The sequence below is a fragment of the Solanum pennellii genome, chromosome 5, assembly GCF_001406875.1.
Source record: "Solanum pennellii chromosome 5, SPENNV200".
NCBI lineage: Eukaryota > Viridiplantae > Streptophyta > Magnoliopsida > Solanales > Solanaceae > Solanum > Solanum pennellii.
Genome location: NC_028641.1, coordinates 75158334 through 75185546, shown reverse-complemented (window position 1 = coordinate 75185546; position 27213 = coordinate 75158334). Strand labels below are relative to the sequence as shown.

At 35.7% G+C, this 27213-nt stretch overlaps 3 protein-coding genes and 1 long non-coding RNA gene across 9 annotated transcripts in view; 1 reads left to right on the top strand and 3 right to left on the bottom strand.

Moving 5' to 3' along the window:
• LOC107020573 overlaps positions 1-11845 on the bottom strand; it is an 18306-nt gene extending 6461 nt beyond the window's left edge. The window contains exons 1-11 of one of the 4 annotated variants that reach the window (XM_015220990.2): positions 11392-11845; positions 4342-4494; positions 4136-4252; positions 3736-3820; positions 3535-3643; positions 3369-3436; positions 3158-3283; positions 3031-3082; positions 2157-2961; positions 1677-1880; positions 1497-1557 (exon numbers count right to left, since the gene is read on the bottom strand). In XM_015220990.2, coding sequence (XP_015076476.1) covers positions 1497-1557; positions 1677-1880; positions 2157-2961; positions 3031-3082; positions 3158-3283; positions 3369-3436; positions 3535-3643; positions 3736-3820; positions 4136-4252; positions 4342-4494; positions 11392-11492 — 1881 coding nt within the window. In that variant the 5' untranslated portion in view covers positions 11493-11845. Of the gene's footprint in view, positions 1-1496; positions 1558-1676; positions 1881-2156; positions 3083-3157; positions 3284-3368; positions 3437-3534; positions 3644-3735; positions 3821-4107; positions 4253-4341; positions 4495-11391 lie in introns of those variants that run through there. The other 3 variants (XM_015220989.2, XM_027917119.1, XM_027917120.1) reach the window with 3 other exon arrangements.
• A 2869-nt stretch (positions 11846-14714) lies between these two features.
• LOC107019877 (zeatin O-xylosyltransferase-like) lies at positions 14715-16376 on the top strand. The gene has a single exon (XM_015220239.2). It carries the CDS (start codon positions 14840-14842, stop codon positions 16247-16249), a length of 1410 nt encoding a protein of 469 aa, XP_015075725.2. The 5' UTR covers positions 14715-14839; the 3' UTR covers positions 16250-16376.
• Positions 16377-18339: 1963 nt separating this feature from the next.
• LOC107020411 (dihydrolipoyl dehydrogenase 1, chloroplastic-like) lies at positions 18340-26158 on the bottom strand. 3 transcript variants are annotated; one of them, XM_027917127.1, is made up of 16 exons: positions 25761-25896; positions 25010-25126; positions 24185-24331; positions 23398-23532; positions 23194-23311; positions 22581-22705; positions 21302-21427; positions 21142-21222; positions 20296-20358; positions 20141-20215; positions 19995-20073; positions 19791-19891; positions 19437-19550; positions 19124-19237; positions 18949-19020; positions 18340-18825 (listed from the first exon to the last, which is right to left on the bottom strand). In XM_027917127.1, exons 2-16 carry the CDS (start codon positions 25076-25078, stop codon positions 18778-18780), a joined length of 1467 nt encoding a protein of 488 aa, XP_027772928.1. In that variant the 5' UTR covers positions 25079-25126; positions 25761-25896; the 3' UTR covers positions 18340-18777. The 3 variants fall into 3 exon arrangements, with proteins under 3 accessions (XP_027772928.1, XP_015076245.1, XP_015076244.1); XM_015220759.2 differs by lacking the exon at positions 25010-25126 and having other exon boundaries at positions 18340-18853; positions 25761-26158; XM_015220758.2 differs by lacking the exon at positions 25010-25126 and having other exon boundaries at positions 25761-26157.
• On the bottom strand, positions 22094-22585 carry LOC114077312. The gene is made up of 2 exons (XR_003578497.1): positions 22449-22585; positions 22094-22355 (listed from the first exon to the last, which is right to left on the bottom strand). It is a non-coding gene; the product is annotated as an uncharacterized LOC114077312 (long non-coding RNA).
• Positions 26159-27213: the final 1055 nt, after the last annotated feature.

The window sequence follows — 27213 nt, the reverse complement described above, 5'->3', positions numbered from 1 at the left end:
GGGGGGGGGGGGGGGGGGGAGGATGCGTCTTTTCCGTAAAGTCTTATTACGAGAAGCTTATTAGCTCCGAGAAAGGTATGTTTCTTCACTACGAGGGGGTGATCCTAACAGCAAAAAAAGTTGAGAAAGAGGACAATCAATTGTGTTAGTTGGTTCTTTATGTGTAAAGAATTGGGACATCTGAATATTTACTTTATATTGTCGGATATGTGTTGCTTATGGTGGAATATTCTGAGACGGTTTCGTATTGGGTAGGCAATGGTGTGCACTGTGAAACATACATGGTATAGCTGGGAATTTAGGAGGAGACGCAGAGCATGGGACATTGCACCCTTAGAAATTATGTGGATCATATGGAAAGAGAGAAATAGGAGAGCTTTCGACGGAGTGAAGAAAGATTTTGCACATTTGAGGAATATCCTCTTTTTCCTCATTTCTTTTTGGTGTACCATGAGGTCCCTACTTATACAAATCATTGGGTATTTTTCATAAAAAGCTGTCTTTTTATAAGGCTTTCTAATGTTCTGGTATACTTCTTGTATACGGGCATGTTTTTGCCCTCTCATTTAATGATATTATTTCTACAGAATAGTGGTTAGACCAACAATGATGTATGGGGCAGTGTGCTGGCTAGTCAAGAACGCCCACGTTCAAAAGATGAATGTAGCGGGGATGAGGATGCTATGGATGTGCAGACATACTAGGAGAGATAAGATTAGGAACGAAGTTATGATGGGAAAGGTGGGAGCGACTTCCGTGGCAGATAACATGAGGGAAGTGAGATCGAGATGGTTCAGACATGTGAAGAGAAGGTATGTGGATGTGCCAGTAAGGAGGTGTGAAAGGTTGGCAATAGCAGGAGTTGGGAGGTAGAGGTAGGTCAAAGATGAACTGGGGAAGTGATTAGACAGGACAAGACACAACTTTAGCTTACTGAGGACATGATCTTATATAGAAAGGCATGGAGGTCGAGGTTAGGGTAAAAGGTTAGTAGGTAGCTGAGTGTTGTTGCACTTTATGTGGGACAGAAGGGGCTAGCCTCATCTCCTCTCTTTCTTATTGGTAGTAGTATTTGTAGTCGCGTAGTTTCTTGTTCTCCAATGCGTCTTGCTATTTTTTATTTCAATTTGCCTTGTATCTTGCTAAGATAATGCGATGTCTTATTTGCTTGCTACCCCGCTTCGACAACTTCTCTTTTGAGACGAGGGTCTATCGAAAACAACATCCCTAGCCCCACAAATGTAGGAATAAGGTTTGCGTGCATCCTACCCTTCCCAAACCCTTTCCTGTAGTTCTCTCTTTCATATAGATCTAATTATTTTTCATTTCTGTGAGTTTTAAAACAAAAACTATTAGATCTAGAGTTTTATTTCCTTAGTAAAAGGAAAGGCAAAAAGAAAGAAAAAATGCAGAGTTTAATTCCATGTAGAACTGCTCTTTTTCTATTAGAAAACAAGTTTGATAAAACAAATCCATGAACCTAAATGAGTATTTACCTGAATTGAAGTTAAACAATGAGCAGCTCTAATTGCTCGAGCTGCAAGTACGGAACCAAACCTACACATGACAAAGAGTATCAAGTAACCAACAATCATAACAGGAATAAAAATAAAGAATGGGGGAGAAATTAGACAGAAAAGAAAGCACAATATAAGCTATTGTGATTCGGTAATTACGTTTCCTCCTCCAGGGAATATATCCGTAGCTCATACATAACCTGGTGGGCAGCAACTGGATGTCTGGTTGGAGAAGTCGAAGCTGTCATAGTATCATGATGAAGATGACCATGAAAACCAGGATCAGAGTCTAAGTTCGGCAGAATACATGCAACACAAGCTGCTAAAAATCGCCCACATGGTGAAAAATGGGCTCCCATTTCACTGAAAATGTTACCTCAATGTAAGCATTCAGAAAAGTTCATCTAACGACATATCTATTTTCATTCTGACACAAAAATTAGGAACTGTCAAATTAATACATGAAAAATTTCCGGAGTATAGGGCTAAGAGGCTAGTAATCAACTACTCAAATAGAAATATTAGGTTCAAGATGATTCTTCATGACAGCTTAATATCCCAGTGTCTTTTAAAAGCTTATCCATATAGGTTGTCAACAATATCAAGCCACGAATTCGAAAGAGTACATATCATTCCCACCTGCAAAGCACGGCATGAGGTATTATTAAGCGACATCTTTCAGCATCAAGGGCTGCACATGGAACCTTAATATCATAAGGCCAAATCCTGAGTTTCACAGTGCAAGGTAATTCAGCAGCCGCTGCAGCTGCAAGTGAAGTAGCTATCTCTGACTGGATGCGACCAATAGAAATTTGTGGATCACTCTCATCATGCATAACATTAACAGGAGCAGCGCCATCACCAGCTCCAGCAACAGGGATCATTCGAGAGCGAGAAGAACGGTGCCGAGAACCAGATCTTCCGGACCTTGGATGACTATTGCTTGAAATTACCAAGGGAACAGCAGAAGGATTTTCCAGTTCACCATAAGTTGATGGATTGATGGTAGCACCACCAAGATCTGAACGAGTTGTTTGTTGAACAGCTTGGCTTCGACCAATCAACCATCCTTGCAAAAAAGGCAATTCCCAGTATGCCGGGTCACTAAAAGGGAAAAACTGATTGTTTCTCTCTTCTGGCTGCCCATCAGTCTCCATGGGATCAACTAAAAGTTGAGTGCCAGTTTCGTTTTCCCTGACAGAAGAACTAGTATGAGCTTCTTGTGTAGGAGATGCACTTTGCTCAATAGGCGACAATAAAAGTTCATACTGGCCGGACGGAGTTGAATATGTAAGAAGACGGACAGATGACGATGTGTCTGATCTCTGCTGTATACTATCAGATCCCACATCTATATCACTCTGCTGCATGGGTATTCTAGGATCACCTCTTGCAATTGACGGCCAGATCAGGAATGGTAGAGACATGATAGGCAGTTCATTTGCTGAAGCAGATTGATAAGTGGAATAAGCATCAGTCAAATACACAGTAGGAGGAGGATACTGCAAGTTACCCGGAGAGGTCGCACGAGTCATTGAGGAATCTGATGAGTCCAGATCGTTGACCTACAAAATAAAGGGTTGACGGCATCTAAAACAATCACAATTTCACACCCAAGTCACCAAAAAACACAGTGATACCTCAGCTGTTAAAAGAAACGGGGCACCATGTGGGTGGAAATGGACAGCACGAAGAGACCGCCGTGTCTTCAGTATAATTGCTGGTGAAGAAGCCTCTCCTCTTCTGTTATAGTGCCATATGTAAAGCTGTCATAGATTGCAAAATCAGCATCCACTACCAGAACATGAAATGTAAATCACCCAAGAGAGTGTTTTGAGTCTAAATTTTTACCTTGTGGCCTGAAGCAACAGCCAGAACTTCCCCCTGGGCATGGAATGCAATGGATGCAATGGGACGATCTGTAGGAAATGAATGTTTCACCAGTTACAGTCAAAAGAAAAAGAGTAAAGTGTGCACAGTTTTTTCTTTAAACTACTGAGATGCTACAGGTCATTACAAAAATCACGCGATCCTATACACTCTGCAGTTTTTGCATCCCACAGCCGAACTTCGTGGTCCAAACTTCCACTTGCAAGTATTTCAGGGTACAACGGATGGAAACGAACCTACAGATGTTAACCAAAATGTAAAATATCCAGGAAGAAAGGTGATATTCCAAAACATTCTGCGAAAAAGAAAAAAAAAAAGATGGTCTCACCACCCAAGGTGTCCTGCGGTGTCCACTCATAACCTTTAAGCATTTCCCAGTTTGACAGTCAATTATTTTCACTGTGTGATCTCCACTGCCGCCACGGGAATATGTCAGTAAACTTAAAAAAGTGAAGTTGCTGAGATTAGTCCCAACCAATACAAGTAAAATTCTTGCCAGAGTATCTTACATGCTTACTTTATCAATAAGGAGGGAGAATTCACAAAGACTACATCACAATTTTGTGCATATATCCATATGGACTATGGTTAATGAATAGGTAGTTTGCAAGATGGGAGCGCTAGACAATTACAATTAAGACAACTACGATCAAAATGAACAGATAGATACAAAACTAGCATAATATAACACAGATTATACATGTCTATGTAATCGAAGAGAGACTGACTGCGTAGAAGCAAGTGTCCTCCCATCAGGACTGAATGCTGCTGCAATGGTAGACCTTGGAGGAGGCAACAGTGAGCAATACTTGGCTGATAAATGTTGCAATGACTCTGCCTCTACCCTGCAATAACTTAATGAGACAGATGGAGAAAAAAGGATGGGGCAGATTCTATCAGACTTTACAGGAAAAAAAAGAGATAATGAAGTTACCAAGATATTAGTCCTTGTCTAGCATCACTTCCCACTCCGCGTTTCAACCCATAGGAGTCAAGAGTACATTTTGTATTCTCACCCCAAAACTTTCTGGAAGCGCGTTTAGTTCGAGGAGCTACCTCCCTCCTTGTTAACAGCTGAAAGACATTACTGTAGCAGGTAGAAAAATAAACCACATCAGCAACAGATAAAAGCCATCTAATTCATTCCATACGATCACAAAGTTTACTTGGCTAAATATTTAGTTATTTATTCTAAGATACTAATATTGGAACCATATCATAATTATTATTATACATTCCTACTACAGAAATCTTTGTGTTAAATTAAACTTAATGATATGATTTATAACCCTACAAATGTATATGACTTTGTTTTAGGCCACAAGTTTCAAAAATCTTCATTTCTTTCTAAAATTTTGAGCCCAGTCAAATAGCGCCGCATAAATTGGGAGGGAAGGAGTATCAGATTCCGGTGTGGCCAGAAACTACATATGTTTTGAAACTGAAAACTGCCACTTAGCAGGACCCAACAACACATAACCGATTAATTGTTCCCTCTTTTGGACCGGGTAATACAGCAGTTCGTCCAAGTGGGTTTATAAAATTCCAAAATCTGAATTATCTCTGACGGGACTCACATTTACCCCCCTACCCAATCACCATTAGGTCTAGTTCATAATAAGCCTCATCTACTAAACCTCAACCGACCTATTCCTCCAACGGAAAAGCTCCAATGCCACCCTCTAAAAGACCTTCAGAGATTCATGATCCAAAACCCACATGAAACACTTCCAACTCATAAAACCCAAAACCCACTGAAGAATCCTGTATTCCACCTGGCCCAGAACCCACCTCAAGAGCACCAACCACAACAAACACATTCCTAAATTTGGCCCAAGTCCCAAATCACCCTTTTTCTCTCCTCAGCTTGACGCTAACTCTGCCACAACACTCTCCACCAAATGCTTACCCTAACTTAGCTTCCCTAAGCCTCACAACAATTACCCCGCTTAGGATAGTCACTCCTTCTATTCTTGTAAAGTCGACTTTCATACCCCTTTCAGTCAGATATTGACAGCTGCTATCAACTTGAGTTAACACATATATGAGAAGTTTTGGAACCCATTGTTGTTGAAGACCTCCAAAAGATTTTCTCCTACTATATCACTATCATTCACTATTTTATTTATCAACTAAATAGGAATTCATTAACAAACAAGCTAGCTTGGCTGTTTACAAGAAGTACACCAAAAATTGAGTAACCTACAAAATATGATTCTCTACAAGACACTCAAATTTCTATACAAACAGGAAACATGGGTGCACCAAAAGAAAATAAGAGATTGAAGACTACTACTCAATTGAGAAAAGTTCATCTCCACCCCTTCAAGCTATCTTATTTCTCTCCCTCCAAAATGCAAAGGAGCCACTCTACAATCCTTGTGCTTTCTTCTTATTCTTCCGTTTTCCAACTGAACATAAACACTTCCACTGATCTTGGCATAGTCCAAGATATGCCAAATCATCCAAGTAAAACCCACCATAATCTCGTGGCTATGCTACAATGTAGTAGAAGATGATCTACATCCAGATAAGCAAGGCAGATTTTCAGTTGGCTCAGCTTATACAAGCTCACAAAGACCTGGTACTCATATAGGTGGATGGCCTTGCAAGATGATTTGGAAGGTCAAGATACCATTCAAGATAGCATGTTTCACTTGGCTGTTAGCCAATCAGGCTCACTCAACACAACCTCATGAAAAGAGGTATGCAAATCTGTTCCAGGTGTTGGTTTTGTGAATGTGAGGTCGAGACGATAAATCATCTCTTTCTAAATTGTAGAGAGACTGAAGTTGTGGCAGATTTTCATCAACTTAGGGGCATCAGTTGGACTATGCCGAGAAACATCAAAGAAGCTCTAGCTTGCTGGAACAGAGATGGGAATCAGTCAGGACACAGGAGAGATGGAAGATTGTCCCTGCCAGCATTTGGTGGTCTATATGGATGGAGAGGAACCAGAGATGTTTTAAAAACAAGAGCTGCTCTATGCCGAATTTGAAGCTGAATTGTCTGGTTCTTTTCTTTTTTTGGTGTAAACATGAATATCCTCAAGATGCAGAGGATATTCCTAGTATCTTAGAGTTCTTATGACCTCCATAGGAGTTCCTTTTTTCTTACGCAACTTTTGGATGTAAGTATTACTAGAATATTCCTTGTGTATTCTTTTGTTTATAATACAAGTTAACTTTCTCAAAAAAAAAAAATCCTCACCGGCTTCCTTGCAAAGAAAACACCAACTAATGCAAACAACCTTACATTTAGTTTTTTCACTGTTAAAATCAGCCTTCTAGTAGCAAATCATGTGAAAAAATACACATTTCTTGGCACCTGCCTAAACAAAAGTTATTCATAGAAGGACTAACAGAGAAAACTTTGTATTCTCCAACTCCCAACTCAAAGCAGCAGGTCCATTAGATGACTCACAGTGCTTATGAAGTAAAGCAAACAGTCTTTGAAACTCATTCATCTCTCAACTTGAAAATCCCTCCTGAACATCAAATTCCAAGACCCTATACATACACGGAAAGTCATCCTTTTAACACTTTGTCCCCCCACCATTTATGGCCCCAAAAAGCTGCTCTACTCCCATCGCCAACCTTAAATGAAATGTTGCCATAAAAATCTTCCCACCCCTTCATAATATTCCTTCATACTTCACACACGAACGACAAAGTGATATCATTTGTTCTTCACCCCATATATGTTCATTGTAAAGCTCTCCACAAAGCTTCTACCTCAACCCCAAATCTCCCCAATCATTTCCCTAACAAATTTTTATTGAAAACCTTCAAATCTTTAATCCCAAGACCTTCCCACCGTTTAGGAGATGTCACAGTCTCCCATCGCACCAAATGGAACTTCTTTGCCCCATCCGCCGAACCCCAAAGAAAATTTCTTTGCGATCTTTCCAATTTTCCTGTAACAGAGGTAGGAGAATTAAATATTGCAAGGAGAATTAAATTGAGACATGCAATATGTAGGGATAACCAATATGGTGCACTTCGTTCCCTACCTCTGACAAGTAGCTTTTCTGCCAACCTACCAGCTCTTCTCGACCCTCTGAATGACTGAATTCCAAGAACTAAGATATTTATTTGATGCGTCTAGCGGTAAACCAAAGTCGGCGAGGCTACCTACCCTACACTTCAAGACTTGGGCGAACCTATCATAATCCTTTAGTAATGCAGTCATTAATGGTCACCCAACCCATCATACTCAGATTCGAGAATGTGGTAGGAGCACAAAGATTTTGATGATAGGTGAAGCAATGGTAGGGTTCTATGTGTTTCTATGATAGTCCAGATTTTATTTTTGCCAAGAAACTTTAAAGATTAAAGATTGTTCTAAATATTCATATTAGAGAATAGAAAATCTGCGATTCCGGATAAGGTACAGTCTTTGGACAGATTAGCCAAGTCAAGGACCTATAAGGACAATTGATTCTCAAAGATGACATCATCATGAAAATGGAAGGCATCGCAACTTAAAAGAAGTCTCGGGGACACAAATATCAAAATGTCTTTGAACATGGGGATAAAAATATAAATTACTTCCGCAAGATGTAATTGGGACAAAGCCCCAAACCTATAATGCTTTAACATGGAGTTCTTTTTTTTAGTTCGGTAACAGTCATATTTCTATTAAACAAAACTTAAAACACTCCCAAAAAAGTTGTTAAGTTGAGATCTTTACAAAAAGATCAAAAAGGTACAACAAAAAACACTTGTCCCAAAACCTATAATCTTATATATTGCCAATTTAAGTCAACTAAATCACCTATTTGCCGCACATATTTATTTACACCAAAAAAAAAAAAAACTAAGACAATGCATCCAAATTTTCTGGATAGAATTGCTAGTGCCTTCAAAATATCGAAATTTCTTTCTTTCCACACACTCCACCAAATGCAAGTACAGATGATCTTCCACCAATCCTCCTCCCCATCTCTGTATCCTACACTCCACGAACTGCTCAAAAACCCCAGAGTAGAGTTACATACTACCAATTTTATCCCCAAAATACAAAAGAACATGTCCCGCAAATTTATAGTTGTCTTGCAGTGTAAAAAGTGGGTTCATTGCTCTCAACGTCTTGGTCACGTAAAAGACATCTTGAACAAATCTGAAGACCTCTTCTTTGTAAACGGACTTGAGTTAGGCATGTTTTCCTGAGCACCAAACAAACAAAACAAGACACCTTCATTGGAACTTTTACTTTCCAAACTTGCTTACAAGGCTAATTCACCTAAATAGGCCTCTTTGATTTAGGTTCCAGTAAACATATTTTTCTGAAAACAAATTTTAATATGGAGTTCATGAGAGATGTCAGTGTATTATCAAGGACCTGATTACGGAAACAATTTTCTCTCTCGTGAGATTTTTTCAAAAGAAGTCTTAATGTCTTATATATAGCTTAGTCCCCGAAAAAGCTTTTAGGGAGGAAGTAAAGGATTATAGGCCCATAAGTTTGACCAGTTGCTTCAACAGAGTGTGTCCCACTTCTTGCTAACAAACTAAAACAATCAAAAGCAAGTTCGTCCCCAGTTCAGATGGCCTTGAGGGAGAGGTAGATTCCAGGCCTAGAGGGAGAGGTAGATTCCTGATGCATCACTTATCACAAACGAGTGCCTTGACTCAAGACTTTGATAGAAAAAGGCAAGTATTCTATGGATATTAGATATTGAGAAAGCCTTTAACAATGTTCACAGGGATTTTTTGTCAACATATTAAGGTCAACGAGTCCTGGGGAAAAATGGATCAACTGGATCCACTTAAATAGTTTCACAGTAAGTTGTGCTTTATAATAAGTGGATCTTCCAAGGGTTCTTTTGCTGCTCAAAAAAATTTAAGACAAGGAGATAATCAATGGATCTTTCAAGGGTTCTTTTGCTGCTCAAAAAGATTTAAGACAAGGAGACCCTGTCACTCCTTCCCTTACCTTGATTATGAAAGGCCAAAGTATAATGTTTCCAGCAGCATGATTGCAACGATGAATTAACGGTTTTAACCCAAGTCAGGGAGACCAGAGTGAAATGTACCTAACACGATGATTCTCTGGTTCTGTGAGGCAGAGAAGGAATAGATTCTTTAGTTGCACGTGATGCTGTTGTTCTTTGAAGGAGTGTCTGGCCTCTTTATCAATTATTCCAGGAGTGTTCTTTATATGGTAAACAATGTCTAAAATCTACTAGAACTTGTTGGTAATTTGGGCTACATACTAGGCTCTTTCCCTACTACTTATTTGGTTGGACCCACCTTTGGGAGCAAAATCTAAATCTACAATTATTTGGAATGGCATTCTAGAGAGTGTGAGAGAGAACCTTCTAGCTAGAGGGTGCTCATCAACAATGTACTGAACTTTTTATCCCCTTACACGATGTCTTTATTCCCTTTACCTTTAGCAGCAGCACAAAAAAAGGATAAACCACGTAAAGATTTTCAGTGCAGGGTGATGAGGAAAATAAGACATTTAATTTGTGGAGTGGTGTCTACAGACGAAAGAGCAGGTGACATTAGCGTTCAAGGACTTATGGTTCAAACCACTGGCTTGCAGCAAAAATGACTTTGGAGGTTCAATAAAGAGGCTGGGGCTTAGAGAAATATTATTTCTAAGTGTGAGATGCTAATTCCATAGATAACCAAAACACCGATCTACCAAGCACATGTGCTGTCCGGAAGAACTTAAGAGCTCACTAGATGTCAAGCCTCCCCTCTATCGAAATTAGTAATGGTGCAAAAACAAGATTTTGGACAGACAAATAGCTGGATTCCCATATTGTTTTATCAGGTAAATGGAATTTCATTCAATAAATATCCAGTGGATGCAAATCAGTGTAAAAAGAGTTGTTAGCTTCTCTGCTTCCTATGACTCCTGTCTAAATTCAATCAACTTACAAAATCAACAAATAGAACAGAATTGTTTGCATTACAGTGATTATACCAAGCAAAAAGATTTGAGTAGACATCTGGAATCCAAAACATGAACTGGAGTTGCAATTCCATCGAAACACATTTGATTTCAAATACTCCAAATAATACATAACGGGGATCATCTTCCGAGTGTTTTGATGGTTTTCCCAACTCTCCATTTACCCCAGCTTACAAGTTCTTCCTTTAGTCTTCTAAGCATCCCAAATATATACCAGAAAGAGTCCTAGATTCTCTCGCAAATAAACAGTGCAGAAGCAAAATAACATCTATTGCACAATGCAATACCTCTTCTGCACGAATTATCATGTGTTGAGCATGTTCCTAAATTTCTCAGCTAACTAAAATATGCCACTTTTGTGGGTGCTTTAGTTCTCCATATTCATTGGCCAATCATACATCATACGGGCTCTTCACCATCAATGGGCCAATATCTTCTTCTATATTGCTGCAGTGCAGATTGAATCTTCAATACATATTGGTCTGATTTAGGCTGGAATACTGTTAACTGTAAATGGACCGTCTCTGCTCCTAATTTCCCCAATGTCACAGTCTGCACCTCCCTCCCCCCCTTGATGTGCTAAGATGACTCTCTTTACGATCACCTCTTTCTCCACTGTCATTTCACTTCACAGATATAGAAGTTCCCTTTATAGCATCCTGGAGGCTACTTGGGTTCTAATATACACTAGGAATTCTAAAATCTTGTCAGCTGTAGATAAATTCAACAATAAATCTGCATTATTAGATACTCCTATTGCACTAGTAGGGGTATATAAATGGAGCGACATGATTCACATAGCCAACCCCAGCAAGCTCGGAATGAAGTGTAATTATTGTTGTTGAAACTACAAAAAAGAAATATTGTAATTACGACCATCCAAAAGCACACACATTTTGGAGAATAAGCCATCATCTACAGCCTCGGATCAATTCGTCCAATCACAGTTAAATTCCAGGCATTACGAGAGAGAAAAAGCTAAAATTTCAGATCTACAAATACGAAAAACTACTAAAATTGCAAAATTAAGATAAAAAGCTAGGGTTTATATTTAGACCTGTGTTTACAATTGAGATTTTGAGATGCCGCAGAAGGAGGAGAACTCCTCGACGTCGACGGAGCACTACTTAAATTGTCCGGCGACATAGATGATCTCATAACTATCCTTAACAAAATCTCATCCCCCAAATTCTTCAGTCAATTCAATGAATTCAAACAACTTTTCTCCGATAATTTAGATTAATACAGAACAAGAAACTGTAATTCAACTGTATATTTCAAATTTTGATGAATTTCCCGGGAAGATGACGCCGACGGTGTCGAGATCTTGCAGAGGGGCAAAACGGGAAGAAGGGCGATGGAAATATGGGAAGAAGATGAAGTACTGTAACTTGGATTTTGATTTTCCGGCGTCGGACAGTAATTTATTTGACGGATATGCCCTTTTCGTTTCGTTAGGAAGAAAAGGGAATACCTAGAAAAATCAAAGTTTAAATTTAACAGTTATTTTTATTGATTTTGCATCATTATTATTATTTATTACAAATATTTATAAATAAAATAAATACTTTTACGTATATTAAAGACTATTTAAGTAATGTGATGTCGAAAAAATTAAAATAATTATCTTTTATATATATTACAAAAAACTATTTCATGTGTCCAATGATTAAACTGATCAAATGTACCTATCTATTAAGGACTATTTCACTATATACGTGTCAATAAAATAAAAGTATTTTAAATTTTTATTGGTCTTAAATATTTTATTTTAAATAGAAAACTTCAAGTCTAAAAAGTTTTTTTTTTTTTAAAAGAGATTTTTTTGTTAAATAAATTATAAAAAGAAAAACAAGACAAGGCAGCCATGCCCTGCGCCTCTCTTATTTAATTTATTTTTTCAAATTTTAATTCATTCCGATTTTTTAAGTAAGATTTCAACAGTTCAAGTTTGAAAAAATATCATTTTATCAACATAAATATAATATAAGTTAATAACATAATTTTACAAGTAATAAGTTTATAAACTTTAAATATAAATAACAATTAGAATTATTTTGATTCAAAATATTGATACTTTAGTATACCCACTTTAATAGGGAAAAATGCACAAGTACACCCTTAACATATGCCTGAAATCTCACAGACACACTTATACTATACTAAGGTTCTATTACCCCACCTGAATTTATTTTATAAATAATTTTTTACCCCTTTTTGGCCTACATGATACTAGTTTGAAAAAAAAAAGTCGATCAGAGTTGGGCCCACAAGATAGTGTCACGTAGGACAAAAAAATGATAGAAAATTATTAATAAAATAAGTTGAGGAGGTAATAGGACCTTAAATAGAATATAAATATGTCTCTGAGATTTCGGACATAGATTGAGAGATACTTGTACATTATATCAAAAAAAATATTACAAAAGATGCTTAGCTCCTCTCTTGGAATCAACGTACTATTAAGATAATATTTTAAAATGTTAAGATTACATAGATTTTTATTTCTTATGATAATTTAAACATCACAAAAATACTTAATGTTATAAAAGATAATAAAACATAAATTATGAAATTAGTAATTAAAAGTTTGTATACGAAAGAAATATCAAAATAATAGATTTTTTTTTATTCTTTAGAACCATTTTCTTGATTTTACCTTTATAATATATTTGCAATCTATAATAATAATACTAATTATGATTTTGTTGGTTGGGCGGGCGTTTGGTTATTCGATTTGGTTTTATCAAACTTTGATTTTGTTTTTCAATTTTAGGAAAGTATGTACCATATTTAAAAACTAATTCGATTCATATATTGGTTATTCGGTATGATTTTTTCTATTTCGATTCGATTTAGTTCAATATTTTTAAATCATTTTTTCAGTGTGAAATGAAAAAAATAAAATATAAGATGGTTAGAAATTCAAACTATGATAAGGAAAAATGTGTATTACCGTGGAATATTTGTCTTTATCAAGAACAGTGTGTCTCCAACAATTTATCGAGAAAAACAAATATGAAGATGATTCTTTACATAATGTACATTGGTAGAAATATGTCTGAGTTTCTCCTGAAAATTAATATTTCAAGTTAACTATTGAAACATTTGGTGTTACTTTAATTTATTCATTAATGATTTAATTGTTGATTGAATTATTAATTTTTGTGTTGAGATTATGTCGTATATATATATAAGAAAAAAATAATTTTTTTAAAATAAAATTTTTATTTTTGGATATATCAAAATTTTGAGATTCTTACACCTAACACTAAATCAAGAAATTTAATTTCCAAAAAAAATAATATTAATACCAAATAAAAGTTCTAAAAAATTAAATAAATTTGGTTCAATCCGATTTTTCGATTTTCTGATATTTATGATCACCTTTACATCTTTTAAATATAAGATGCGGCCTAGGAGTTTTGAATGCATTTCCCAATGTCAATATGGTGTCATAATATTGTCAGACTATTATGAGAATAGTCCAAATTTTCATCACATTTAATTCAATGTCTAATATAAACAAAATTATATTAAAAAATTGAGATTATTTATGCAAATTTTATATTTATAATTAAAAAATATAATTTAAATATATAATCATTTATTTAAATAAAATTTTACTTTTCTTTTCTATGTAATTACTATTTCATCACAATGACCAAACGAAGACAAAAAATACCAACAACATGATAGTGAAACTAATTGTACAACATTTATTTAAGAAAAAATTACAGAAATATCAAATTTAAATTCTTTTATTATTATTATCTCTTATTAATTTTATAAATTTCCAGAATTCCTCATTTTTTCTCACATCAAATTAATGTATCTTGCGCATCAAACTAGTGTATCATATATAAAAAGTATATTAAATTAGTGTATCATGTATAAAATGTAATGTATCTTAGTTAACGGTTAATATATCTCGCACATCAGATTAATGTATCAACGCTTATATTATTATATCTGTTTGAGGGTTTTCTGTAATTATAAATTTATAAGGGACAAATAGTAATTTTGCCTTAAAAGTTGTGATTTCTGTCTTTTGCCCTTTATTTACTCCCTCCGTTTAAAAAAGAACGGCATATTTTCCTTTTTAGTTTTTTTTTTTAAAAATGGCTTACGACCACAATTTTAAAGGGTAATTTTGTACATTTGACATAACTTTTCATATGATCAAAAGTCTTTTTTATTTTCTTAAAATTCGTGTTGAGTCATACTAGATTATTTTTTGTGAAACGGAGAGAATACTTGCTTCGGGAAGTGTGTGAAAAGACCCATGTGCAATGAATGAGTAGACGCATAGTAGGTAAAAGAAAAGTTGGGGAATACAAAATTATTAGAACTTTTAAGTCATTTCACTTTCGGAAAACGAACATATAATTTTTTGACGAAAGATGTTTGATTAACCACGTTTTACCACGCCCACACTAGTATCTCATCTCTATAAACGCTAGCCAGTGCCTCCTATTTCTTAGTTCACTCTCACTGAAAATCCAATGGAAAACACTCAAAATATTCCAAATTTGAAGAAACAATTAGGTGATGAAGTTGTTGTAGTTATGGTTCCATTTCAAACACAAAGTCATCTTGATCCTTTTCTCCAATTTGCTTGCTTAATCTCTTCTTATGGTCTCTCTGTTCACTATCTTAGCCTACCTAGTTACAATCACGACACTAAGGCTCGTGCCACGATGTTAAATCCTTCCGATTTAGTCAATATTCATTTTCATGACCTCGAAATGATTCCTACTCCACTCGATCCTGATATCCCGAGTGAAGTACCTAAACATTTCCATTTATTCTGGAATGTTACCATGCATCTCCGCGAATCCATTACTTCCTTCTTACATGATATTTCGTCTAAATCAAGACGAATTATCATGATACATGATTGTCTAATGTGTTACAATGTTCAGGATATTTCATCTTTTGATAATGCAGAGTCATACATCTTTAGCCCTGTGATTTCGGCCTTTGGTATGTATTGTGATCACTTATTTCCTCATGTTGGATTGCCTATCCCTATTGAACAACAACTACTTCAAAAGCTACCATCCTCTGAAGGATGGTATTGCGAAGAGATCATGCGAATAGGATCTTTTCAAGTGCAATATATAGGGAAGAGCTCCGCGGGTGATATTCATAATACAAGCAAAATAATGGAAGGTAGTAATACTTTTATCGACTTGCTTGGAATCGGACAAGACAAGAAGCAATGGGCAATAGGACCGGTTCTCCGGCCTATTAAGAATGAAAAAAATGGATTCCCCTGTTTGGATTGGTTGGATAAACAACCTCCAAACTCAGTTCTTTACGTATCTTATGATATGTTGACTTCATTTTCTGATGAACAAATTAAGGAGCTCGCGATGGGTTTAGAGCTTAGCAAACAAAAGCTCATATGGTTGTTGAACGATCCTGATAATACTGATATCTATCTCGGGGCAAACCTCAATAGAGAATTTGAGTTTCATGCAGGGTTTGAGGAAAGACTAAACGGGGTCGGGTTACTAGTTAGAGATTGGGCACCACAAACAGAAATCTTGGCTCATTCATCCATTGGCGGGTTCTTAAGTGCGTGTGATTGGACTTCTTGTGTAGAGACCATCACTATGGGAGTCCCAATAATTGCTTGGCCTACACACTCTGACCACCCAAAAAATGGTTTTTTGTTAACAGAAATGTTGAAAATAGGCCTGGTTATAACGGAATGGGACAAGAAACGCGATGAGATGGTCACTGCATCCACCATTGATAATGTCGTGAGGAAATTAATGGCATCAGAAGAAGGAGACGAGATTAGGAAAAGAGCAAAAGAGTTGGGAGAAGCCGTGAGGAAGTCCACTGAGAAAGGGGGTGCTTCTCAAATGGAGTTGGATTATTTTATCGCGCATATCACTAGATAGAATTTTCTATGCTGTCTTCTAATTAATGCTCTTTCAATATTTCTTTCAACCCTGTTGGAATTCTCTGTTGTTAGTTCAAACTAGTTCTTAATAAATGAATGATCTTTGAAATGCTTTACCATCTAAATTTAGTGTTAGTAACATCCAATATTATTGAATTCGACAGAACTCGTATATATTAGTGTTTATATATCATTGGAGGCAAATGGCATTTGTAGTACAGTGTGAATATGTGCAGACTCGAAGCTATCTTAAGTTCTCTGAGCCTTTTATTAGTACTGCTATCTGATGAGGTGTATTTGTACTTGACTCCATTTTGCGCCTTATTTTCATTCACATAGTAAGACCAAGTATATCATTGGATGTGCAATAGAAATGAAACAACATTGCTATTAGAACACCAAATTTATGAATCAGAGTAGTCCATGTTTTAATCGCCGCGAATCGCAATAGTCCAGCAGCAACTTTGAGAGAAGGTATAACACCAGTAGTGAGACTGAGTTTACAAACAATGAAGTTGAATACGATTTTCTAATTTGATATCGAATGGGGAACTGTAAGAAAAACTTACCAAAATAAACTATTTTCCTAAATTAACCAACGTCTTTTTGTAGAATATATAAAGTATAATTTTGACAGTTAGAAATAAAATTAAACCGTTTTGTATATTTTCTTTCACACAATAGTCCCTCCATTTAACATTAGTTATGTACATTACTATAAATAATTGTACTAAATTATTTGTCAGTTTACAAAATCAAAATAGTTAAAATTAATTATCTTTTTTTCCTTGTAAATTTGGATTAGCTTATTTTGAGTGCTTTCTAAGCTAAAATATTTTTTGAACACCAATTTTTTGATAAGTTTAAAGAGTATTTATTTATAAGTATTTAGTTTTAAGCTAAAATGCTAAAAATAAGCCACAAGTTACAAATTCTGACATATGACTTTTGGCTTATAAGTAAAAAGAAAAGACAATCCAAATTAGCTAAATTCTCATGTTTGGTTTGTGAGTTAAAAATATTTTCCAAAAATTATTTTCTAGTATTTGGTTGGTAAATAAAAAAATATTTTCCAGAATTTTGCTTTCATTTCACGCTAGCGAGTAGAAAATACTTTTTAGAAAAATAGTTCTTGACTTGAAAATTAATTCTGATAACTGATCCGAGATTTGAACTCGACACCCGAACAGGGACACGAACCCGACGAAAAATTCAAGACCCAACCCTAATATTCGATCTAGAAAATGACTATATCTTTCGACTTAAGATTTAATGTTGACCACGACACCTAAAACGGGAAATGGTCCTGATGAACGATTCGGGGTTCCACCTCGACACCAAACCCAAGACCTCACCCAACTCGGAACCTTACATTCAAACTGGTAACTAACCTCGACATTCAAACCTAGACATGACACCGACCCAAGACCTGACCCCGACTCTCGACTGGAAATTAGACATTCAAACTAGACCCGACCGTAACCCCGACCCCAACACTTGACCCTGATGACTTATTTGGGATTTGATCTCGACATTCGACCCCTAATCGAGACTCAACACAAACTTAGATCTGACACCCGAATCAGAATACAACACTCAAATCGGGAACCATAACTCGCCTTCTAAACTGGATCCTACCTCCATATCCAACCTGTGATTTAAATTTCGAATCGAGACCCAACCCCGACATTGGATCTAAGATTCGACTTTTGAACCAAAACCTAACCCCTATATCACTCGATGCTTGACCTGAACATCTGACCCTGACTCTTGATTCAGGACCCTACTTTCAAATCAGAATTTGATCCCGTCTCTCAACCTGTTATCCAACCCCAACACTCAATCTGAGATCCAACTTTCAATCATGACCCGAATCTAATATCCGAACAATGACTCGACTCCCACTCCTAATCCATGACCTGACTTTCAAATTGGGACTCGACCCTAACTCTAACTTGGGAAGTGGCTATAATCTCTAGTTTTTTTTACATTCAATTATTATTTTGTATTCCGCTACTTTGTGTATCTCGGATTGTATCATCTATCTTTAACATCCTTAACATACTCTAAGTAGATGGAGTTGCATCATGTCTTTATAATTCATTAGTTTTCTATCACTTGACTTGGGATTGTGAAACTTGTTTTTCCTACGTTTCATTGCACTCAGCACTAGCAAATTACACACGAACTATCAATACAAAGCATAAACCAAATAGAGGCAGAGCCTATGTGCCTCCTCTGTTCTGCAATTACAGCAGAACATACATCTTCTTACAACATTTGTAAAGGCCTCCGCGAGCACTACTTAAAAATGTCGATTTTCACTTCACACTGACATTCCAAGGCCTCAGTAAAATACCCTGGAATCAGTGTATCAATTTCCATGAAAACCTGATTTGCAACTTAATTTATATGCAGCTAGTCATCCACATCTATCCTTGTTACATCTCAATGCTTTGTTGAAGATGATCCTATAGCGAGACCGGTGGTGCAGTAGCTCCCTCAAACTCATTAGGCTTCAGAATTTCAGACAACAACTGATTCACTAAGTGGCCGATGGACGTGACTAGTTACCTGGTTGAATTTTTTCCAATTCCTTTAGCTAGTCAGAGAAAATGTTGTAAAATTAACAAGTTTACTATTAAAGTGATATACTTTTTCGCCTAGTCTATCCTATAACGTCACAAAAAGGCTTACCTTAGCAGATTTGAACAGTTCATCAAGGACTTCAGACAATGTTGGATGTGCGTGCACTGCGAACTTTATATCCTGCATGGAGAGATTGAAGGAGGTCAAAACTGAAGCTCCCAAGTCCCAAAGGTTGAACTAATAAGATAATCTTGAGATAAAACAGTATCGCATAATGGATAACCTGCACGGATGTTCTCAATGCTATGGCATTGGACGCTTCATGAATAAGGTCAGCAGCATGCATACCAAAGATATGAACTCCAAGAATTTCCCCATTGTCCGGTCTGTATATCAACTATATATATCAAAGAAGCAGTAAACAGGTTAGGATATATCAATCCAAGACACAATTTTGAATGTTTCAGATAAGTGACGAAACATATAACCAAATATCTAGCTATAGGAACTCAACATTCGAAGAACACATGAATCTCAACCATTATGGTTTGCGATGAAATGAAAACGCTATTCAAGAGGTAATAGATGAGTAGAACCTTTGCAAGCCCTTCCCCTTCATTTTCCGCCAGTGCCTTTGTGTTTGCCTTAAAACTTGTTTTTGCAATGCTTATCTCAAACCCCTCTTTTTCAGCTTTCTCTCGAGCTTGTGGCTGCAAAATGCAGAATCCAGTTTAAGAAAAAACTAAGTAAAAGCATTTTTTAACCTAGTTAATCCCATCAACCAAATGATCTGTCAGTGTGTTGAAGTATTCAATATCCTCCTCCAATTATTAACAAGTTCGCGAAGAAACTTGAACATAATAAGAGCATTAGCAACACGGAGACCGCAAAATCTAAGTGGTCTCTCGACTCTCATCACAAAGCAGTCCAGAAAGAAATTCAGTTTTCACCTCTGTCAACCCAACCATGCTGATTTCCGGATGTGTAAAACAAGCAGCTGGAATGCTCAAATGGTTAAGCACGTGGTCTCTTCCAGAGATTTGTTCGACAACTATTTCATAAGAAAAAGGCATACTGAGTTGTAACATGATAGCGATTTTAAAGAAAAACGGTTGGATGTATAGAAGATATTCGTAACATAATTCAATACACACCAGATATTCCCTGAGCACTGGCTGCATGAGCAAGCATCATTTTACCATTTGCATCACCAATGCAATAAAGGTGAGGTACCTAGTGGTAAAGGCATTGTTAGAACAACATTTAAAGCCATGTCGACAATAGAGTAGTTCCAGCTAACCAAATTTCCATCAGCATCAACAACTCGCATACGCTCATCAACAGGAATAAAACCTCGTTGTGTCAACACATTGATCTGCAAAAGTTGACCATTAAAATGAACAAAATCTTCGTATCAATGTAGACTATTGTATATGTTTTTATGCGAAGACATACATTCTCCAGGCCTAGACCATTCGTAAAGGGAGCTCTACCAGTTGCAATTAGAGCTGCATCAACCTAAAAAAAGCAAAGAGAGGTCACTCACTTGATATTTTTTCACAAACCTGCAAATTAATAAAATGATCACAATTCCATTTCACGTTTTTTAGGATTTATGAAGTATAATCGTAAAGAAATGGATTTGAGCTAACTCAACCTCAAAAGCTAGCTTATGAGGGGATGATTGCCCAAGTCCATATAGAAGTTCAACTTTTCCTCATCTGGTGTTGTCAAAGCGCGGTTAAGCCTTGAAGCGAGGCCATAACGTGTTGAACGCTTTGCCTCGCATAATGTACGCTTCAATGTCATCATCAAGGCTCTAAGACATATTTTTCCTAGTGATTCGACGACACTAAATAATTGATATTTCACTTTATCGTAAAAAAAAATCAAAAGTTCTTTGTCCATATATTTGTCATTTATAATTAGTAGTCTTGGACTAAACATATATATTTGTACTTTTCTCCATTTGGCTTTTTTTCATACACATTCTGAGATATTTCATAAACACTCAGGGAACGAAGTACACCGAAGTATATGTTGCAGTGCAATAGAAATTAAACATAATTGTTATTAAAACATGCAGAATACGTCTATAAATTCAAAAAAACAACAAGAATATATAGAACACAACTTGTCTTAATTCTACTAAATATTCAAATACACATACCTTAAAATAACCTAATTTTGATTGTTAAAGAGAATGATTCTATAGCAATGAGCTCCAGACAATTTTGTGAAATGCATGTACAAGTTCTTATAAAAACCAAAAACGAAAGAAGCGTAATAATATTGTTTTACCTCCAAAGTGTCCTTTACTTCTTTAGTCTTGGCGTCAGTTAGCTCTATAACAACTGGTCTCCCATCCTTTGCGGGGGTGATCTGAACGAATTATTAGAGAAGATAGTTAAGATATTTGGAAACTTGTGGTTAAAGTAGCATAAACAAGACAGATCAACACCTTCGTTGCAAACACTCCAGTGTGATAATCAATTTTCCTTGGATTTACGAGAATCCTTTGAGCTAACTTACTAATCTCTGGATCAAATCCGGGCATAAGTTGATCTAGAGCTTCAATAAAGGTAACCTATGATAAAAAATGAGTGTTAGTTATCTGACTTTTCAAAGAGAATTCAAAATCGTTGAGGTACTTTTAGAAGAAGATTAAGCTCTAAGAACATTTCAAACAAGCAAAGTGCAAGGTCAAACAGCTGTTGTTGCTACTGTTCACTTATCCATTATGTTCAACATAATTGCTACATTGTTGTATCTCCCTCTTCATACTTGACTTTACTATGCTTTACATGAGCCCAAGGGTCTATCGGAAACAGTCTCTCTGGGAGTAAGCGCGGCATACACCCCAACCCTCCCCAGACCTCATTTGTGGGATTACACTGGGTATGTTGTTATTGCAGTTTAATTTAAGAACTACTCCACCGCTTGTGTGAGTTCTGTACATTTTTGCCTGTCACAAGTCTGGATAAAAGAGGTTGTTGTAGGTTAAAACAACTAGCGTTGAACTAGTTAATTGATGATGAATCCTATCTATACATATGAAACAGGTTCAAATGGAGCAAAATGGATAGTAACGATTGATATAGCTGACCTCAACTAGTTTGATCTGAGACTTTATCGTTTTCGTGCTTGAAAAAGGAAAGCAAGGCTTGTTCTCTTAAAAAACTAAGCCATTTTGAATCTAGGATATACTAAGATTGCAATCAGCAAAACCTTCAATATGCAAGATTTTAGGATGGCAGTGTAGACAACAAGTAACATAAACTTCAAAGATTGAAAATAAGACCGGTCAGAATTTTGAAATGTAATGTTTCGCAAAGAAGGAAACGAGATGCAGTTACACGGTAACAAGAAATAGAACAGTCACCACAACATCCTGTGTGATACCAAGCAAATGATCACATCACAAAGAAAGAAAAGACCGATATATTTGAAATGGCACATTTTGGTTCAGGGGCCTTTTCGAGTGGCAAGTTTCGGTTTCAGCGATTGATGACATTCTGAAACAAATCGAAAGCAAAATATTAAGTGCATAAAAAAATTGGAGTTCAGTTTTCATTTTGAAACAAAATGACATGCAAAAATAATCAAACCTTTTCGAAAAGAGTCATCAAAGTTTTAGCTAGAGGTTGATTTGGCCAATTTTGCCTAAAAACAACATTCAAAGGCGGAAAGAAGGAACAGCTTAAGAAAATAAATTAGAGATCTAAAAGAGAGGAAACTACCTCACTACCAAGTGCGGTATACACATCACTAAATTCAAGTCCAATATAACCACTTCCTACTATAGCTATCCATTCAGGTACAAACTCCAGTTTGAGAGCATGATCGCTGGTAATCACAGTCTTCCCTGAAAATGAATATGAGTTGTATGACTAATGGTGAGGATTCACCTTCCAAAAGGTACCACATCTTAAAAGAAGGCGGCATGATCCATAAACACACACTCAAAATTGGTCTCAGCTTGCAAGTAAAGTAGTAAACACTCCAATTATGTGCACATCTAGATACTTCAACACGTCTCTACTATGTAAGTTGAGCAATTCAACTTACAAAATGATAATCTAGGCACCTCCAATATTTATGTGTCACGTCAGCGTCATGTTCACGAGACACAGTTGGGACGATTTGGAGCATTTAGTTGTCAGTTGAGATCAAGTTAAGGTGTCTAGATGTGCACTTTCAAAGTTGGAGTGCTCACTTGCTAGCTGAGGCCAAGTTTGAATGTATGTTTATGTATTATACCACAGAACAAAGCCTCCAATACCAGACCACACGTAATTTTCAAGGAATCTTGGCAAAAATGTAGCAAGAATGGAAAGAACAAAGAAAATGTACCATCAACTTCAATGCCTCTAGGAACAAAAGGGACAGAACCGGTAGCGATAATTATATCCCTAGCGGTAACTTCACTGCCAGAAAAACCAACTTTTCCATACTTCACCCTTTGAGGACCCTGAAGTATTCCATCAGCATGTAGTTTAAGATTGAAAGTAGAATAAGTTCTTAATGATATTCGTTTCACAGCACAGATTGACTTACCGTTATAGTACCCACTCCTGTCAAAATGTCCACACCAAGTGCCTTCAGAGAGTTTGTCAAGTTATTACGAATTTTCGAGGCAAGATTATTAGCATGATCAGCAACAGCTTGCCTGTCATAGCCGGCACCAGAAACCTGTCATTCACATGAAAGAGATTGATCAATCAGCAGACTCGGACACATTTATGAGGACGTCTAGAGGTGATGTGGATTATTCAAGAATCAATCTGCTTTGTAAAAAGGGAAATAAGAAAACTGAAGAAAGTGGATTGGGAAGTGTATGGACAACAGACAATATCTGCCAATTTTCAGATTAGTTCTTTAAACGACCACCAAGTTCTCCAAGACGATAGCCAAATGACATTTTAGGATGTCATAGAACCATAAGTAACCAACTCTGTATGTTCTTCCGGTTCCTATTTAATCCACACTTTTCACATTTTGGGACATATCAATATGTTTGAAATCATTCCACTAGTAATAGAACTCCGTACAACTTTCAAGAAGTCATATCATTTACATATTCAAATTTAAAACTGGATATGACGTTTCTCTATCAATCTTTTCGCCCACTATAATATTTTCTTCGGCTACCACTTAATACATAAGTCAAATGGAGTAATAACTTAAACAATGTGAGTATTGAAACACCATATTATGTAATGCAACGGAAATATTAATTTTTGGTCCAGAGTACTAATATAAACGAGGTCGTATATTTAGCTGCTTGTTGCTGCAGATACATCCCTATTCATGCAGAGACATTTACATTAACAAATGGAATCACCTGTATACCCAAAGCTTTCAAGTGATGCTCATTCTTAAGTTCCCGCATCCTACCGCTAACTGCAAGAAGTGCTTTAGAAGGAACACAGCCTCTGTTTACACAAGTTCCGCCAATTACATCTCCTTCAATGATAGCTGTTTTAAGACCCTGAAAGGATAGTATAAATTTCCAGTCATCACAACTACGATAGAACTAACAAGTAACTAAGTATATACAACATGCACAATGGTCAATAATGTTATTTCTGCTAGTGAAGTGACAAAGACATGAGGCTGTCGAAACTAACTACAAAAGTGCCGTGTGGATTAGAGTCCACAGAATTTTTCTCTTTCTTCTACCGATTAGTATCATTGCTATTCCCTCCACCCCCTGACGCAAATAAGTGAACATTTAGTCATTGTTGCTAGGATTATGTTGGTGCAATCAATTTGAGAAGGCCTAAAAACATTCCTTTAGCCTGTCAAAAAACACGTTTTAATGAGAATAAGAGACGCATAGTACTAGTCGAAAGAAATCCTAATGCCAGTTAGATTGGTGTGATCCCCAAAGAACAAAGTTATACAAATGTGAGAAAAGTCTAGAGAACACAAAATAAGATGGCAAGAACTTTTGCACACTCAATGTCTAAACAGGACGCGAGAGGCAGCTTATCAATGTTAGTTTTCCTTGGCGTGGTTCATTCATCACCAAGATGCACGTGATCACGCACCAAAGATAGGAGGGAGATGCATGAAAGGGTCCAAAGCACCCTAACCCTGCCACTCCTCAGTGGTTAAGCAAATTCGCTAGTCATTATGCTTAGCATGCTTCAAACAATGTCCATACCGCAGGTTCACCTACATAAACCTTGTTATGACTTCTCTTTCCTCTTATTCGCGATGTTAGGGGCCACATTGCCGCCACTTTCTATGACTTCATTTCCACTCATCAATCGCTTTTTCCCTACGAAAATGTTCAAAATTCATACTCCCTCTGTCTCAACTTTGCATTTTCATATTAACTAACTTTTGGAGTTGAATCAAAACCAAATTAAACCATCTTTTGAAATTTTAAAAAAAAAAGATTTTTAAAAATTGCACAAAGCAGAGTTGCAATGCTCCTAGTATCCAATCCCTCTGTCCCAAACTCCCAATTCACGTGACAGTTTTCGTTTTTCTAGCATCAATGTATGACCGAAAATTTGCGCATGAAATTTCAATTTTTTTGAAATGAAATTTATATATTTATAAACTATGCAAATGTAAGTCACAATAATTGATAATTCAGAATGTTTAAAAATCAATAAAAAATTTATAGTAAAAGATAAACTTATTTAAATCTCAAAATTCGAGAAATGCCACACATAAAATGAGACGGAGTAAAATTTATTTTTTTATAAAAAGAAAATGGACCATCAAAGTTACAACTTATTTTTAAAAAAATCTCTTTCATCTAATTTTTAAGTGATATGTTTAAAAACACAACAAAAGTAAATTTTGATATATTCTACTTATTTTTAATTTATAACCATAAGATTAAAAAATTTCATTTAATTCAATCAAATTTCGTATCAAATCAAAATCGAACAAACTCGTACCGTCTCCACAGCATGTAATGCAGCACCATGACCACCAACACCAGCACCAATTATGACTAAATCATAATCAAACGACGTCGGAGCGCTGCCATTTTCAGCCACCGAAGCTGATACTACTATTTTACTCCTTCGAAAGTTCCTCACTCTCTGAGTCTCACATCGATTAAGCTTCAAAAACTCAAACGCTAAAATCTCATTTCTCAGTCCACAGAACCGAAGATTCTTCAATGGCGTAAAAGACAATTTCTCGAGTTGATTTTGGTGTGATCTCTTCACTAATGAGCAATTTGAAGGAGATAAAACAGATGAGAAATGCATTTTCAAATAGTTTCAAAAAAATTCAACATGGAAGAGAAGAAAAATAGATATTTTTGAAAGTGAGATAAATGGAGGAAAATGAGGGAGATAAGTCAAGTGGATAACAATGGTGACGTGGCATGTAATATATAGGTAGTCTAACGGATTACAGAGTTTAAGAAAGAAATACTTTTTATCACGCGTCCTATTTAACAATTTGCGTGAATTATACTTGAATTGATTTGTATGTACCAAATAGGATACATATATCTACGTATTTAATTTTTATACAAATTCTAGTACCTACTTATACATGTCTAAAATTGAAGAAGTAAATATTAACTGAAGTTGAATTTAAAGAACATGTTTATGTATAATGCTTAGGTTATACAAAAATCGAACCGAGTAAATTGAGCGAGAATAATGTTATTGATTTATTGCTATTCAATTAACGGATATTTAATGATTTAATGAAAAAATAATTATCAAATTATCATATCGTAGTAATTTACTACTTTAGCCCTACATAAATATAAATATTTATCTCAATATCAAGACTGCTTATTATGTTTTGCTTTTTGGCATTCAATTCATATATATAGTAATTTTGATTTCACAACTTTACAGTATACAAAACGTTAAAAATTTTAAAGTAAGAACTTTATTTTTCTTAATATCTTTTTGTGTTGCACTTGTATAGTTTTTTTCAGGTTAGTTATTACTTTTTCTATTTTATAAGCATTCTATAAAGTACATTAACGTTTTGTCACATTAAATTGTTAGAGAAATCATATATTTATTTTATAAATATTTTTTATTAGTTAAATAAAATTGTTAAGAATAAAATTTAATAAATTAATAATTAAAAATTAATAATATATAAAATCGAATCGAATAAATCTGGACTTCAACTAATAATCATACTTAAATGATTCAACTCCAAATTGGTAAAACTAACCAAAATTGACTAAATTCTTATCATTGATTGGAACAAAGAAATTTCAGGACACTTTTTTCCATTTTTATTCCTTTCATAAAGACCCCATGAGTGGAAAATTTACAGTGTCACTATGTGGTGTGTTTATATTTTTATACATAAGGAAAAGACTTAAATATATTTTTGAATTTTAAGAAAAGATTAATTTATGTTATTTAT

Excerpts from the sequence above, each read along its gene's own strand:
- LOC107020411 (XM_015220758.2), bottom strand. The coding sequence starts at position 26,078 with ATGCATTTCTCATCTGTTTTATCTCCTTCAAATTGCTCATTAGTGAAG. Across the intron at positions 24,332-25,760 it reads CATTACATGCTGTGGAGACG|GGTCTTAAAACAGCTATCAT; the intron begins GTACGAGTTTGT and ends CTATCCTTTCAG. Across the intron at positions 19,892-19,994 it reads CAGTGCTCAGGGAATATCTG|TTGTCGAACAAATCTCTGGA; the intron begins GTGTGTATTGAA and ends CTTATGAAATAG.
- LOC107019877 (XM_015220239.2), top strand. The coding sequence starts at position 14,840 with ATGGAAAACACTCAAAATATTCCAAATTTGAAGAAACAATTAGGTGAT.